The sequence below is a fragment of the Sceloporus undulatus genome, chromosome 3 (genome assembly GCF_019175285.1).
Source record: "Sceloporus undulatus isolate JIND9_A2432 ecotype Alabama chromosome 3, SceUnd_v1.1, whole genome shotgun sequence".
Taxonomy (NCBI): domain Eukaryota; kingdom Metazoa; phylum Chordata; class Lepidosauria; order Squamata; family Phrynosomatidae; genus Sceloporus; species Sceloporus undulatus.
Window position 1 is genome coordinate 106427803 of NC_056524.1, and position 16240 is coordinate 106444042.

At 38.4% G+C, this 16240-nt stretch overlaps 1 protein-coding gene across 1 annotated transcript in view; it reads left to right on the forward strand.

Moving 5' to 3' along the window:
- The window catches only part of RASA3 (RAS p21 protein activator 3), a 157731-nt gene extending 142748 nt beyond the window's left edge, over positions 1–14983 (forward strand). Inside the window, exons 17-24 of the mRNA XM_042459711.1 lie at positions 1187–1264; positions 2736–2809; positions 6107–6213; positions 6991–7073; positions 8678–8886; positions 9988–10091; positions 13399–13582; positions 14656–14983. Coding sequence (XP_042315645.1) covers positions 1187–1264; positions 2736–2809; positions 6107–6213; positions 6991–7073; positions 8678–8886; positions 9988–10091; positions 13399–13582; positions 14656–14731 — 915 coding nt within the window. The 3' untranslated portion in view covers positions 14732–14983. The remainder of the gene's footprint in view (positions 1–1186; positions 1265–2735; positions 2810–6106; positions 6214–6990; positions 7074–8677; positions 8887–9987; positions 10092–13398; positions 13583–14655) is intronic.
- The last annotated feature ends 1257 nt before the right edge of the window (positions 14984–16240 follow it).

The following is a 16240-nucleotide window of genomic DNA, read 5'->3' on the forward strand; positions in this document are numbered from 1 at the left end:
GACCTCTCCACACATAACACTGACCAAATGACCATAGAGATATACCTCACTGTTTCTGACAGAAGAAACACACACACACCCCTTCTCAAAGAAAGAAAACATAGACCTACAAATAAGGATCCTTATAAGTCAGGAGTGAGGAATGCATGGCCCACTGGATGTTGTAGGGACACTTCTAGGCCCACCATTCCCATCCAACATAGCCAATGGTGAGGAATGATGGAAGTCACAGTACAGCCACATCTGTAAATCCATATGTTCCTGATCCTAGTATCTAGAAATAACAGAGCTTTGCATTCTCTAATCTCCCGTCTGTACTTGATCAGACCATGTTGTTAGAGTTAATGCCAGAACATGTGTACGTCCTGTATTCCCATCCAGGCCTCCTTTGGTGTTTTGTCATCATCTCAACTTCAAAGTTCACATTCCTTTACTAAGAAAGGAATATGGAAAACAGGAATAGGGGTTTAGGTGTATGAAGGTGTACAGTCTGTGAGCTAGCAGTTCCCTTGACTACCTAGCCTTTAAAAAATCGAAGGGATGATTCATCACTCGTATGCTCACCCTTTCCCCCAGTTTTGACTAAAGTGTAGAAATTATGTGAGGGTGGCAAAGCTTGTAATAGTTACTTTATTCAACTACAATTCTTAGAATCCTCCAGTTGCCTGGGCTCATCCTGCTGGCTGGGGGAGTTCTGAGAGTTGCAGCAAAAAATAGTAACTTTCCCATGCTTTGGGGGCTGGAAAAGTCTCAAATAATCATATTTTGAAAGAGGAAACATATGTAGGCCAGAAAGAAAATGTAATTCCTGCCCCCACATAGTATTCCTTTGAACTAGCCCTTAATTTGACCCTAAATTTTGTGTGAATTCTTGTGTCATTCTTCTATACCACCCCCTTAATTGTCACTTTATAATTAATTCCTAATTTGAGAAAATAAAGTTTGAACCATATCCAGAATTTTTAAAGGAAATAGCTTGATTTATGGGCTTCAGATGTGAAACAATACCTCTGCAATGTTTTTTTGCCAACGTTGAACAATCTAGTTTTCAGGGTCTTTTCATAATTGTAAAACATCTATGCATGAATGAACAAGTGTGTTAATTCTTTTGCTGACTTTGCTGTTTTGATCTTGTATACAAATTGTCATATTTCAAGATAAATAGCTAGTTGTGCTTGTATTTCAGGCCAGTTTCAAGGAATCCTATATGGCTATATTTTATGACTACTTTAATGAGCAAAAATATGCTGATGCAGTAAAAAATGTAAGTATTTCTGTATCAGTGAATATCAAGAAATTTCAGACCACATGGATTACTGTCACATTGTTGATAGTTATGTAGTACTAATACCTCATCAATAGTTAATTGAGAAGGAAGACAAGCCTTTAGGTCCTTTCTGCCCAGCCTGACAGTAGTCACTGGATCCACAGCAACTACAAGCAACAGAACATCTAAAAGAAGTGTTAGGAAAGAGAATGATAGACTGTCCGTGTATGTTTCTTTGACATTACTAGAGGGAGGAATTACAGACAGAGCTTTGGAAGATTACTTTTTTGGACATCTACCAGGATCCCCACTAATAACCACGAAAGGAAGGTGAATTGGGAGTCATGGTCCAAAATAATAATTTTTTTTCAATTAAAGGGTCAGTGACATGTCAGATCCACAGTATGATTCGGTATAATAAGACTCAAAGATTCATAGAATCATAGAGTTGGAAGACACCGCAAGGGCCATCCAGTCCAACCTCCTGCCATGTAGGAAATCTAAATCAAAGGCATCCCTGACAGATGGCCATCCAGCCTCTGTTTAAAAACCTCTAAGGAAGGAGATTCCCCTACACTCCAAGGGAGTTTGTTCCACTGTTGAACAGCCCTTACTGTCAGGAAGTTCTTCCTAATGTTGAGGTGGAATCTCTTTTCCTGGAGCTTGCATCCATTGCTCCGGGTCCTAGTCTCTGGAGTAGCAGAAAACAAGCTTGCTCCCTCCTCAATATGACATCCCTTCAAGTATTTAAACAGGGCTATCATATCTATCATATTACCTCTTAACCTTTTCTTCTCCAGGCTAAACATCCCCAGCTCCCTAAGTCATTCCTCATAGGACATGGTTTCCAGATCCTTCACAATTTTGGTCGCCCTCCTTTGGACACACTCCAGTTTCTCAACATCCTTTTTAAATTGTGGTGCCCAGAACTGGCACAATATTCCAAGTGGGGCTTGACCAGAGCAGAATAGAGTGGGATTATTACTTCCCTTGATCTAGACACTATACTTCTATTGATGCAGCCTAAAATTGCATTGGCCTTGTTTGCTGCCGCATCGCACTCTTGACTCATGTTCAATTTGTGGTCTACTTGAACTCCCAGATCCCTTTCCCATGTAGTCTCATTCCCCCAGGTGTCACCCATCCTATATCTGTGCATTTCATTTTTCTGCCGAAGTGTGGAAACTTTACATTTCTCTGTGTTGAAATTCATTTTGTTAGCTTTGGCCCAGCTTTTTAATCTATTAAGGTCATTCTGAAGTTTGATCCTGTTCTCATTTAATTTAAACGTGAAATTCTTTATTTATTTACAAAAAAAGATTTAAATATATTACTCATTAATTGACAAATAATATTTTAAAATTCAAGCATTTCCATTCATACTTTATCATTTCTGCCTATAGGAACAATTGTATGTGATCTCTGCCAAATCTTTATTTCATATATATTAATTGTTTCACTTCCAAAGTTCTTAGATTTGATTTCATCTTCTGGAAGAAGAGATCACAAGAGTATAGAGCAACCAATACTACTAAAGGAAGGGTGAGTATATAATATATATTTTTAAATGCATTCAAAAAGTAAATGGTTCAGCAGCATCTCCTTGTAGTAAAGTAGCAAATGGGTTGCCAGAAAGTTCATCCTGTATATAAACTTCCATTTTAAAAACAGAAAAACTATAAGTGCAAATGCTGTCAAATTAGAAAGCATTGCATGTACCTTCAAGAGAATGATCATCACTGAAAAAGCAAGCAAATTTGTTTTCACCAAAAACATTTCCTGAGTCATGAAACACTAAATATAAGTGGGTTCAAGGTAAAAAGCCTGCCGGCTTCTCAATATAATTCATTTTAATAATACTTCTGTATTTGGTCTACCATCTAAAAGTGTGCTGCTTTTCAAATTATTTTCACTTTCTTTTACTTTAAAAAATAAATACATATGATTTTGTAATCATTCCCTCTTAACTCTTAAATGTGACATTTCTATATCTGTCATTCTTTTGCCTCTGTCTGATTTTTTTCTGTCTCTTCTTGCTTGGCCTGCTGTTTTAAGGACTCTTAAACTAACAGTAAAGAAAGTTGATGATAATAGTTCATGCAGGTAAGATGGTAAAGGCAGTTGGCATTTAGCCATAGCTACCTGCCAACAGTGTGCCCTCCTTTCCTATCGAGAGAGTGTGTCTGACTTGATTCATGGAAAGGAATTAAGCTGTGGTTAACATCCATACAGTATGGCTGAAAAACAAATAGGGACACTTCACAGTGTATTGCATCAGCAGCTACTGGAGTGTGTGTATATTTATTCCTGGTGAAGGTGCCTCCTCTGAGGTCTTTCAACATTCTTTTACAAGTTCTTAAAATTTCATTGGGATGTTTCAGTTCAATTTTAGTAGTACTTCTCAAGCAGAAGAGATGGGGTTCATTCAAGAGTAAGTGTTGGAAAAAGTTATGACTGTGATTGTATTTCATGTACAGTAATTGTTTCAGTAGTTTATATGTTTTCTGTATGCCCTCTCCCTCCTCCTCATGTCTGCATACCAAAGGGAAGAGGCTGGTAATTCACTAAATAAACTAGTAATACTGATGTATATAGTCTCTGAAATATTTGTGGTTTCTCTTTTTGTTTTTCTAAACTGGCATAGAATAGGCCTCATGCACTGAACAAATGGTCTATTGCCTATCTGCTTCTTTTCAAAAGGGAGATGGCAAATTACATCCACATAATACCTTCCAGAAAATCACCTAAATCAAGTCTTAGTTTAATACAATGTACAGCTAGCTATCTGATTATCCCAAATGTGGTTATAAATGTTTTTAATTCTTATGAAAACAATACAGCTGCTACTACAACTGAAATGAGCTTTTAATTCTTGATTTTGGATTAAGTTATACTGAGAAAATATACAAAATGTTGTAAACTAAACATAAATTTGTGGTAGTGGCACATATCTGAAATACTTGAGACCATAAGTGTTTCGGATTTTGGAAAACCTGTATTTGCATGTACGTATGTAATGAAGATGGGACTCAAGCTAAACACAAAATTCCTTTATGTTTCATATACACCTTATACACATAGCTTGAAGATAATTTTATACAATATTTTAAAATAATTTTGTGCATGAAATAAAATTTGTGTATACTGAACCATCAGAAAGCAAAGGTGTCAGTATCTCAGTCACCCATGAAAAACGTTTTGGTTTTCGGAGTATATCAGATTTCGGAATTCCAGATAAGGGACACTCAACCTGTAGGTGGAACCTTCAGAGCACAGTTAACTTTCTGCTTTCTCCTATGTCATAACATATTAAAGTACTGTACAGTGCTCTAGTAGGGCCTGTTTCTCAGCAATAGGGCAGTTTCCAGTTCTGTCATCTTGGATATTCTTTAACTCAGGTCTGATCTGCACTGCAGAAATAATGTCGTTTGACACCACTTTAACTTCCATCGCTGAAGGTTATGGAACCCTGGGATTTGTAGTTTGTTGTGTCACAAGAGCTCTCTGAAAGAGAAAGCTCACAAAATTGTGAATCAAAAGATTCCATAGCATTGAGCCATGGCAGTTAAAGGGGTGTCAAACTGCATTGTTTCTGCAGTGCACATTAGACTTCAGAGGCTTATAGATGTTTTGGCTGTTGGTGTTCCCCAATGTTTTGTCTGTTGGACTTGAGAATTTAAGCCCTACACTTTCCATTGCCTCACAGTTTATGCCATGTCTGCCTTAGGTAATACTTATCTTTAGTATGTATTTTTTCTGGAACCTAATACACTATAACCGTATTGGTTTTCTTTAGAAATCTGTGGATAAACCATGCTCTCTTTTTACCAACAATTCCTTAAATGGCATCTTAAATTACCTGTGAGAAACTGCTGAGATTATCTTCAGGACCATTGAATTTGTGCACCAAACCCAATTACATGAGATGACAGACATGTTTTACCAAGATTACCTCCAATCATGAAATGTCCTCTCCTTAGACATTTAATTGGAAGACCTCATTGTAAATGCTGTGAATACAAACTATGGCCTCCTTTCCAGAACAGCTGTTAATTCGATTCTGTGCGCTTAAACACCAGTACACCTATTGGTTGATAGCTGGGAATTTCTTTGGTTTGAGCACTGGACTAGAACTCTAGGAGACCAGGGTTTGAATCCCTGCTCGGCCACGTAAGCTCTACTGGGTGATCTTGGGCAAGACACATTCTCTTGGCTTCAGAGAAAGACAAAGGAAAATCTCCTCTGAACAAATTTTGCCAAGAAAACCCAGTGATAAGTTCACGTGAGGGTCACCATAAGTTAGACACCACTTTAAGGCACACAGCAATAATTACATTTAAATTCTATTTTCTTTCGGGTAATCAGTCCATAGAGGTTACATAAATCATTTTTTCTGTTATAATCAGCCTTTGTTGTGAAATGCATAGTGAAAATTATAGTATACACATGTTGTAAGATGTGTGCAGTGGTGCCTCTCACAAAGTACAGTATATGGAGGAACACATGCTGGATTCCCCCCCCCCCCCCCCACATAAGTCTCTTCCTTTATGAGGAAAGAAACTTCTAATCATCTTTGTGTTTAAAGCCCTAATTTGAAAGGAAGGTCCTTACCCTCTGCAAGCAATCAGACATGATATAGTTACAGCAGTGAACTGTAAGGAGTAGGTACCATCATCCTAAAGCTGAACCGAGTTAGCCAAGATTGACTAAATTCATTCTGTTCTGTGCTTCTTCTTGGTTCCCTATTTCTCACTGTTTGCTTGTCTCTGAGAACACATTACATTGCTCACTGCTAGGGAATAAACTTGTGTAATACAGCTGTGATCTCATTTGCAATAGGTTTATGATAAAGAGGGCTCAAGGCAGGAAACGATTTGGTATGAAGAACTTCAAGAAGAGATGGTTTCGACTCACTAACCATGAATTTACTTATCAGAAGAGCAAAGGTATTATTCCACCCTTTCTATTTTAAGAATAACTTACCAACAAGCAAAGCATCAGTATCAGCCAATAGATGCCAGAATGTTTATGTTATGCTCTTTAAAGGTTTATGACCTTCCTGAGAATTGTCCTTTTCTGTATCCCATTTCACAGTGATCCAATCTCCACAACTGCCGTGACAGTATATTTATTGTATCTGAGGATTGGTATTTACATCAGTGCATCTGAGCAGGAGGAATAATGTATAATTTGTGATATCTCATGCTGAAATCAATTAGGTCTTAAAGACTCCCCCCTTTCCTTTTCTTTTTAATACTAAAAACATTCAAAATCAGAAAAATGCACCAGAAAATCAATTTTCTAAAGACTGTTTACTACTTTTAAATTTTATGATGGGATAAAATGCACTATTTATTTATTTATTTATTTATTTAGGTATTTATATCCCGCCCTTCAGCCCTAATGGCTCTCAGGGCGGCTTACAATAATATTTTTAATCAGACAGTTCCCTGCCCTCAGGCTTACAATCTATTGGCATGATCTTGGCAATGACATGTGAAAAAATAAGCAGATAAAAACCTCTTTCAGTGTGTTTTTGTGCTATATACATTACACAGTTGTTCTGGGTTTGTTTGTTTGTTTTACTATTTTAAAGACATTTGGGGTGTTTCATTGCTGTTTGCTCACTGAAATACTCCTTAGTTCCTCTGACAGTCATGGAATCAGTGCAAGTTTCTGGACAGTTTTAAACAACCTTCTCTTTCTGTAATTGCTCATTGCAGGTGATCATCCATTATGCAGCATTCCAATTGAAAACATTCTGGCAGTAGAAAAATTAGAGGAGGAGTCCTTCAAAATGAAAAATGTAAGCAGATTCCCTCCTGCCTTTTTTATATTTAAGATAGTATGGCTTCAATAGCCATTTATGGTCAGTTCTTGTATGGAAGAGGCACTTCCTACACGCCCTGTCCATTATCCTGAGAATGTAGCTATAGTTTGTCTTTTAGCCTTAGAAGTGAAGATAGCCAAAAATGCAGCATGTTTTGACAGAAGTATGAAAAATTCAACTATTGGCAGCATACATACAGTTCTTATTTCCTACTGATTATTATGTTCATTATAACTGGATTTTGTTTAACTGTTTCTTTAAATTATAGCGACTTGTGAAAATAGTGTCTGCTTCCCAGGGGTAAATGCAAGTGATTTCGCCTTGGGAGACAAACATCCTGCAACATGCTGCAGAATATAAATAAGATTATTCTGTTTTGGTCATTTCTTATTACAGTTTGTAGTATGTTCCCAGGTAATACAGAATAGTGTCACTTCTCCCTGCATACATAAGTAATGAGGTACAAGTTTACATTTGGGAATTTTCTGCATCTATTTTTACAAGATTGCTGGGATAAGTTCCATAAAATACACAATTAAAAAACAGATATGTTTTAAAGGATATGTAAGCACAATTGCCTATATTTTTTTTGTGTAGAAGCCTGTTGTGTAATTCAAAGTACTGTACCACTACTGTTTTAGTCTAATTGCTTTTATATATTTTCTAATTAAAAAAATGTGTAATTATTTAGATTACCATGGTAAAAAGTTGTAATATTGATTTACATAAATGAAATAAAAATAAAGTCCATCCCTAAAAAAGGATAATTAAATAAGAAGAAATATAGATACATTTTGTATTAAAATTGCATTTCTGAGGGTCATATTTATAAGTTTTAGTATATCAGACTTTCATACTGCCTCAATACCTTAAAGGCACAAGATCCCCTGTGACCCTGGAAGCTAAGCAGGGTCAGTTCTGGTTAGGACTTGAATGGGGGATCACCGATGAACACCAGGGACTGTGGGCTATAATTCAGAGGAAGGAACCAGCAAAACCACACCTGAATACAATATTACTTACTTAAGAAAACCCTATGAAATAAGTTGCCAGGCAACTCAAAGGCACATATAAACACACACAATTCTGCTTTAACAGAACATCAGGCTTTTATACTTTAATTATATGGAGCAGGAAATATAGGGAGCTTGTTCTTTCGATTTTTTGTTCTTACGTTTATATTCCTACCATTACATTAGGGAGTACAGATGGAGATTGTTTTATTTTATCCTTACAGAAGCTCTTTGGGATTAAGCTCACAGGCCTAAAGTCACAAATTTCATGGCTTCATGAGGAAGGTTGTAAACTGAGATTCCTCTGGATTAAGTTCAGCACTCCAACTACACAAACCCACTGGCTTTCAATTATTGCTGTGAAGTGTACTCTTATCACTTCTTACAAAGAGTTGCGGATTTAAATCTATAATCCCATGGCGTGAGTTTGGTACTTAACCCACTGAGCTTTTGGTACTTAACCCAAAGACTAAAATGTGTACCTCTAAAGCTTCTCTCTGTAAACATAGTTTTTAAGTGGTCTTGCCTTCTAATCATTGAGTCTCTTTTTCTCTGTGTGTCTTTCAGATGTTCCAAGTAATTCAGCCTGAAAGAGTCCTGTACATCCAGGCAAATAACTGTGTTGAGGCCAAGGACTGGATTGATATCCTCACCAAAGTTAGTCAGTGTAATAAGAAGCGTCTCACTGTCTACCACCCCTCTGCATACCTTAATGGGCACTGGCTGTGCTGTAAAGCTACAGCCGATAATACCCCTGGCTGTACTCCCTGCACTGGGTAAGGACTTTCTAGGATGTTTCCTGTTCTAAATTTTGCTCTTAAGATTGCTGATGATGAAATGTGTGGCTGCAGATGATTAAAGCCTAGAAACTGCTGCTATGTGAAGAGAAGCAAGTCTGTGTCAGTATGTGATAAAATACTTCCTCGTAATATACTCAGCCTTTTTTTTCATTCCAACATCTACATACCTGGTGACTTTGTAATGCAAGACAGGCTTACAAGTCTTATTATTTGATTTCTATATTGTTATGGCTACAGTGCTATTAGATTGGTTAATCACATTGATTCACCATACAGACCTCCCTGGTAAAAAAAATGCCTAATTGGGAAGGAGATTTTAATCTAATTTATAAATATATTTACAATAAATAAATACCATAAATACAAAATTGCACAGTCTTCAAAAAGGTATTCCTCCTCTCTTGTTCAAGAAGTGATACCTCCTCAAGCACTGCATCTACACTGCAGAAATAATCCAGTTGGATGCAACTTTAATTGCCATGGCTCAGTGCTATGGAATTCTGGGAACTGTACTTTTATTAGACATTCAACCTTCTCTGTCAGAAAGCTCTGGTGTCAAAACAAACTACAGTTCCCATGACATTGAGCCATGACAGTTAAAGTGGTGTCAAAATGGATTATTTCTACAGTGTGGATGCAGCCTAAGTCAGTGCCACAATGCATAGTGCATCATCAAAAATTATTCTTGAACTATTAGTTTATTAATATGCATACTGCATAATTAATCCATCACTCAAAGTGAGACTCTGAGCTAATCATTAACAAAAATTGTTCAAAATGTAAACCTTTTACAATCTGATGTCAAAGGATACCTTCTTTTTAACATACCATTGGCAATTGAATATTCTCCATATACATATCTATGGTTCAGTTTTGGAATGTCTCTTCATTTTAAATATTCCATTCCCTAAAGTCAGTTTGTTTATTGGTTTTAATGAATCTGTATTGTTAAAACAGATGATTTTTCTATAATATATTGTTTCATTTTTTACTGTTGTTCTGTTAATCAAAAGTCCTCTTAGATCACAGTGGAAAAACATTGCTGAGTTACTTAATTATCTCTAAATGATTCTGTAGGGGCCTACCAGCAAATATACAGTTAGACATAGATGGAGACAGAGAAACTGAACGCATCTATTCCTTATTCGTTTTGTATATGACTAAACTGGAGAAAATGCAAGGTGGGTATGCAAATGAATTGTTCCTTTGTATGCACAAATTATTTTAAAAGAAAACATTGTTTTAAACAATCTCTTCCTTCAGACTATCCTACATCTTCGTGTAAACTTGCGTATATAAATGTCAACAGGCCAGTGGTTCTCAAACCTTTTCCTCATAGGCCCCCCTTTATATTTTCATTGCATGTCAGGAACCCTCCCACTCGACAGAATATCAATAAAAATACTGTTTTTAGTGTGCTTATTTTGATTCACACATTTATGTATAATTATATTTTAACATTTTATAAGGAAATAACATACTTGATGCGAGACACATACTTTTGGAAAGAGCAAAAGGAAAGGGTTTTAACTTTGGCGGGTTACAAACCGCCATAAAGTACGCGCTCTGCGCGTACTAGGGTTAGGAAGGGCCGTATTAGGGTTAGGAAGGTTCTTACCTTCCTCATGGCCCTTCTTCCCAGTACGCGTGGAGCGCATTGTAAATGGCGGCGCCCATCCACATGGGCGCCGCCATTTTGACATCTTGGACGTTGTGCATCCAGACGTGTCGTGGCGGAAGTGACCGTGAAGGCACGCTCTGCCCCTCACGCCGCCACTTCCGCGTTTCAAAAAGGAGCGCCATTTCGGCGCTCCTTTTTCGCTGCACGGGGAAGCCTCGTAGTCTGGCTGCTGGGGCTTCCCTATGCAGCGAATGGCGGCGGGAAAACGGCCCCTTGAGGGCCATTTGTAACCCGCCTTTGTTCCTTCCAAAACCTGAAACCCCACCAGCTGATGGATTTTGCCTTTGGAAAAAAACAAAAGGAAAGGAAAAAGACACAAAAGTAGGATTTTCCCTTTGAAAAGTGCAAGGGGGAAGGAGAGGGTTAACTTCTGAAAGCTGAACTGCCAACAGCCACTGAATTTTGCCTTTGGAAAAAGCAAAGGGAAAGGAAAGGGTTAACTTTGTTCCTTTCGAAATGTGAAACACCACCAGCTGATAGAGTTTGCCTTTGAAAAAATCAAAGGGGAAGAGAAGGGTTTTCACTTTGCTCTTTCCAAAGACACAGGTGAAGGATTTTTGGGAAAGAGCAAAGGGGAAGGAAAAGGTTAACTTTGCTCCTTCCAAAAGCTGAACTGCCACCTGCCAATGGATTTTCTCTTTGGAAAGAGCAAAGGAGAAGGAAGGGGGGGCAGCAAACTTTGCTCCAAGTTTCCCTACTACACCCTGACACTATCTTCTCTGCCTCTCTTATTCCATGCTATGTGGTCTATGTGGAAGCTGAAAGGGATGTTGAAAAAGTGTTCCTACACCTCCCTTCTCTGGAGGGTCAGTTAATCAATACCTGAGAATGCCACCCCTCTGGAGATACTGTCTCACACCCCTGGGGGGGGGCACGCCCACCATTTGAGAACCTAGGCAATAGGCAATTTTTTCAGGTTCCTTGAAGGCAATTATATAGTATTTTAATGCATTACTACAACATCTTTTTTCTCCATGTCATGTTACTGTCTTTGTATTTAACTACAGAATCCTATGTCCATTTATACACTGCTTGTAGTTCGTTCAGAATCAGCAAGTAGACATTGATGCTAAATCAAAGTAACTAATAAATTAAGAGGTGACTAAATGGGATTTTTATTGGACAGAGTTCTCTTACCCAGTAGCACATTGAGATTTCTCACTAATTCGTTAAGGTTTTAATAGGCCACTTTTCCAGATTCATCAATGAAATTTGAGTGTTGGACAGATGGAGTATTCAATTAATGTAAAAGCAGGAGGGAGCAACATATGACTTCTGTGTTTCTTGGCAAGCTAGACAACTATTTTGAACTACACTTTGCCAGACTTGCTTCAGCAAAGGGAAGGGTCAAGTTATTCTAAGCTAGAATATAAATATAACTTTGTAGGATGTAAGCCAGTAGGGTCAGATATATTTAAACCTACTCTGACCCCTTGTAATTTTAAACCTATGATCTCTCATTCCATTTCTGAGCCACCCATCCCTTTGCCTTTTTATCCCTGGTTTGAATAAGTCAAAGTCCTTTGCCAATAAAGAGACAGTCTTGCTTCATATACATATGAGTACTTATGTACTCTTAGGCCCAAACTAGGTATGAAGTTAATTGTGTGGCTGCCCTTGCCAATCTTCCCTCCCTCTTTACTAAATAGCTACCACATTGGGGCACCCATTGGCACCACTGGAACCTTTACCCCCAATTCAAACAGGGATGAGGGTTCACATCTGGACCATGGGAAAGGCAGTGAGTTAACATACACTTGAATTCCACACCTCTCATCTTAATACCCCCATATCTCCTCTTTGTTAGATAAATGTTACATAAAAAGCAAGAAAAGCAAGACCAGTTATTTGGCATTGTTTTCTTTTGCTTTGTCATTTACATCCTTTGTTACACACCCATACATTTTACTCTCTAGACATATCCATGGATCATATTAAAATCCATAAATCTGGCCCTAAAACATGTCCTCGACTTATACATGTAGTCAAATATATATGATACATCTCCACATTGTTTTTTGATGGCTTTTATCTTAGGCCCAAAACAAACAGGCCAAATAGAGCAGCTTCTGGCCACTTCGGGAGTGTGGTGTGCAGACGATTCATGCCTGGACACAACCGGAAGCCGCTCTAAGACTGCCTAGTTCTCCTTTAAAGCTATCTAGGGTCAGACAGATGAGCCAAATAGAGTGGGTTCTGGCCATTTCGAGGGTGTGGCTGGAAACTGCTCTGAAGCCACCTAAGGTGGCTGGAAGCTGGCCAGAAGCAACAAAAAGCCACTCCTTGTGGCCTGTTCAGGACTGAGGCAACAGCTGCCACAGCCCCGAAGCCTGTTGCTTCTTGAATGGACTGCCAGCCAGGAGTGGCTTTTTGCTTTTCCTTTTCTGGCCAGCTTTGAGTCGCCTTAGGTGGCCTCAGAGCAATTTCCAGCTGCACCCCTGAAGCGGCCAGAAGCGGCTCTATTTGGCCCATCTATCTGACCCCTTAGATAGCTTTCAAGGAGAACTAGACAAATCCATGGAGGTTACATCTTTCATTACGTTTTTCTTATCCATGGTAGCTAAATGGAACCTCTCTTTTCAGAAGCAGTTCATCTCTAAATACCATGTGCTACAGTCAAATAGAGAGGAATATGATACTCACATCCCACTTGGGAGCTTTCAGAGGCACTTGAGCAGCCATTTTTAAACACTGGATTTTGGACTTTTGTTATTGGTTGGAAAAAGACTTGTTATTACCTAAGTGTCTAAACTTACATTAATGTCATGAATACTATCCCCCCCTCCCCAATCCTTCCTTTTTCATAGAGGCTTGTGGCAGTAGATCTGTGTATGATGGGCCAGAGCAGGAAGAGTATTCAACATTTGTCATTGATGACCCTCGGGAGACCTACAAGACACTAAAGCAGATTGTTGCTAGTGTTAAAAACTTGGAGCAAGAGCATGCCCAGTACAAGAGAGATAAATTCAAGAAGACAAAATATGGAAGCCAGTAAGTTTGGTTTGGTCTTATGCAGTACTAAAATAGGAGTTGATTCCATCACATGTTTTTGTTTTCCCAAATAATGAATGGTGTTTTCATCTAGCTTGGTTGATTGGCTGATTCTTTGATTTTAAGAAATTCATTGTTTTGTTGAATGACTTGAGTCAACTGGAACTTGTTTTTCAGTTGTTCCAGTGTGTTCATGCTGTTGTCAACCAGGAGATGGCCAATTGTTGTTTTTAAACTGCAAATCCTTTTTTATGTATCCCTGGTCAACAACATGCAGGTGTGTTTGGTACCAGATCAGCTTTCTGATAGATTTCCCTTAGTACCGGGATTGCTCCTGGTGATGGGGTGTTAATTTTGTATCTCCATTCCTTTTTCTTTCATCACGGCTTTTGATGGCTTTAGCAGGAGGCTGAATTTAGTTTTGGGGGCACTGGCATGTCTGTCCATCATACCCAATTTGGTAATCTCTTTATGGGACCTTGAGGAGAAGTGTTTAGGGAAATATCCAGTGTGGGAGATATGAAACTGACTTAATCCCAAGTGACAAGAGGAATAACACAGTGGACTTTCGTCCATGTGGAATCTCCATTCTTTCACTCCAACAATTAGGCTAGTAGTAGTGTGTAATTGGTCAGAAGGTGGGATCATCCTATGTCTAGATTGTACCTTATGCTGGGACCACTCTTCAGCTGTAACAAAAAAAGTTGGAGACTTTTGTATTCAACAGTGGTTGCTCTGTGTATTTTATTGCTGTATTCTTGTAGTTTTAACTGCTACCAAACTGGTGTTGAAGGGAGAGAAAATCCGTCAGTATCTACTGGACCTGATCCCCTTCCCCACTTCCACTCCCTTCTCCTTTTGTGTCATGTCTTTTTAGATTGTAAACCTGATGGCAGGGAGCTGTCAATTTAAGAATCTGTAAACTACTCTGAGAGTCTTTGTGGCTGAAGAGTGGAGTATAAATACTCTATAAATGAATTAATAAGTACTCCCATACATTGTTGGGGCTGCAAATACCACTCAGTTGATGGTGCTGATTTTTGATTTACATTTTTCTCCTGCTTACTCTCTAGGGAACATCCTATTGGGGACAAAAGCTTCCAGAGTTACATACGGCAACAATCAGAAATCTCGGCACATTCCATTTGAAGTCTGAAGTAAATCACAAGACGGTGTTGCTGAAAGGTTGAAATGAAAAACAAAAGAAAGAGAAAAGCCACCTGTAGCAAGATGTACATAACAAGTGTCAAGCTTGCTGAGGCTTGCTAAGTGTTTTCTCTCTTTCTCTCTTTCTCTCACTATCCAAGAACTGTTACAATAGTTGCTATGCACTTTATTCATCTGGTGTTAACAGATGAAGGAACTCTGCCTTCTAGGCAGCTGTTTTTTTTTTTTTTTTTTTTTTTTTTACATGTTATGTTGTGTGTGTGTGTGTGTATGTGTGTTTTTTAAAAAAGTGTTGCTCTGGTTTCTTGGAACTTAGTGATCAGTTCAATGATCAAGGTCTGTGGACTTCCTATTGACACCTTCAACAATCCTTTACATGGTTGAAAGCATTTTTCTAGATTTCTTATTTTTGATTGGCCGACTCCTTTTGTGCTATGCCACGCAGTCATTAAGGAAGGCTTTGCAGCATTTGCTTTTCAGGGGAGAGAAATCCCTAATTTTCTGGGTATAGTCTCTCCACACTGCCACTTGCATTCCAATGCAGATAGAAGAGCAGGGTATTTCAGTCTTAGCATCAGCAGCATAATGTTTGGTCAAAAGTTGAGTTTTTATGAGAAATTGTAGTGTTTAATGGTACTCCTTGATATTTTTGAGATACAAAGTTATTTCAACCAAGATATTCAGTTGGTTTCTTTTTTTTGCTATAAAGTGGTGCCATAAATCTGAATGATGCAGGTTAAAGTACAAATAAAGCAAGTACAACTCTACAAAGACATATGGAAATTAGTTGGTATGGGTATCTCAATCATGGTTTTTCTTTTTATAAGCACGTTTTGTACCTCAAATGCAACATGCTTCCTACATCTGTAATAGTTCCATGTTGGGGACAAAAAAGGGTTTGTACCATGGGCAAGCATTTTGTCTTTACAGTAGAAAAACAATGATCTAACCAGTATATTAACATGGACTTCTTAAGAAACAGAATAGTCCCAAATTATTTTGGACCTTATCAGGTACTTCCTCAGGGAAATATGAAAAGCTGGAAACTGCTGTATTCTTTCATAATATCTTTGCTAGAGAGACTGACTGACTGCTGCAACCTGGCTACCAGTGCATTTGAGTTAGAGAAGTGGATGCGAGTGAAGGAGATTCTTGCACTGTGCTTCCCTCTGTACATGGTTCCTGCACCCTATCCAGAAGTATTATCCATGTGGGAAAACAACATTCCATACAAAGCAGGCTGAAAAGGGACAGAGTTGTAATTTGAGAAAAACTTGTAATAATCAGGAAACAGTGCTGCCTTAACTCTACAGGAGAATAGCATTTGGGGGAAGGGAAGCTGTCAGCATGGTATGCACAAGGTGTCCTGGACAAAAAGCTCTGAAAGCTTTTTGCCCTGAATGGTGTTTAAAACCAAAACATGTGTTCTCCTAGCACTACTTGATTGTGTGGGATAAGAGGCGAGGGGAAAAAAGTGATGATGGATTGTTG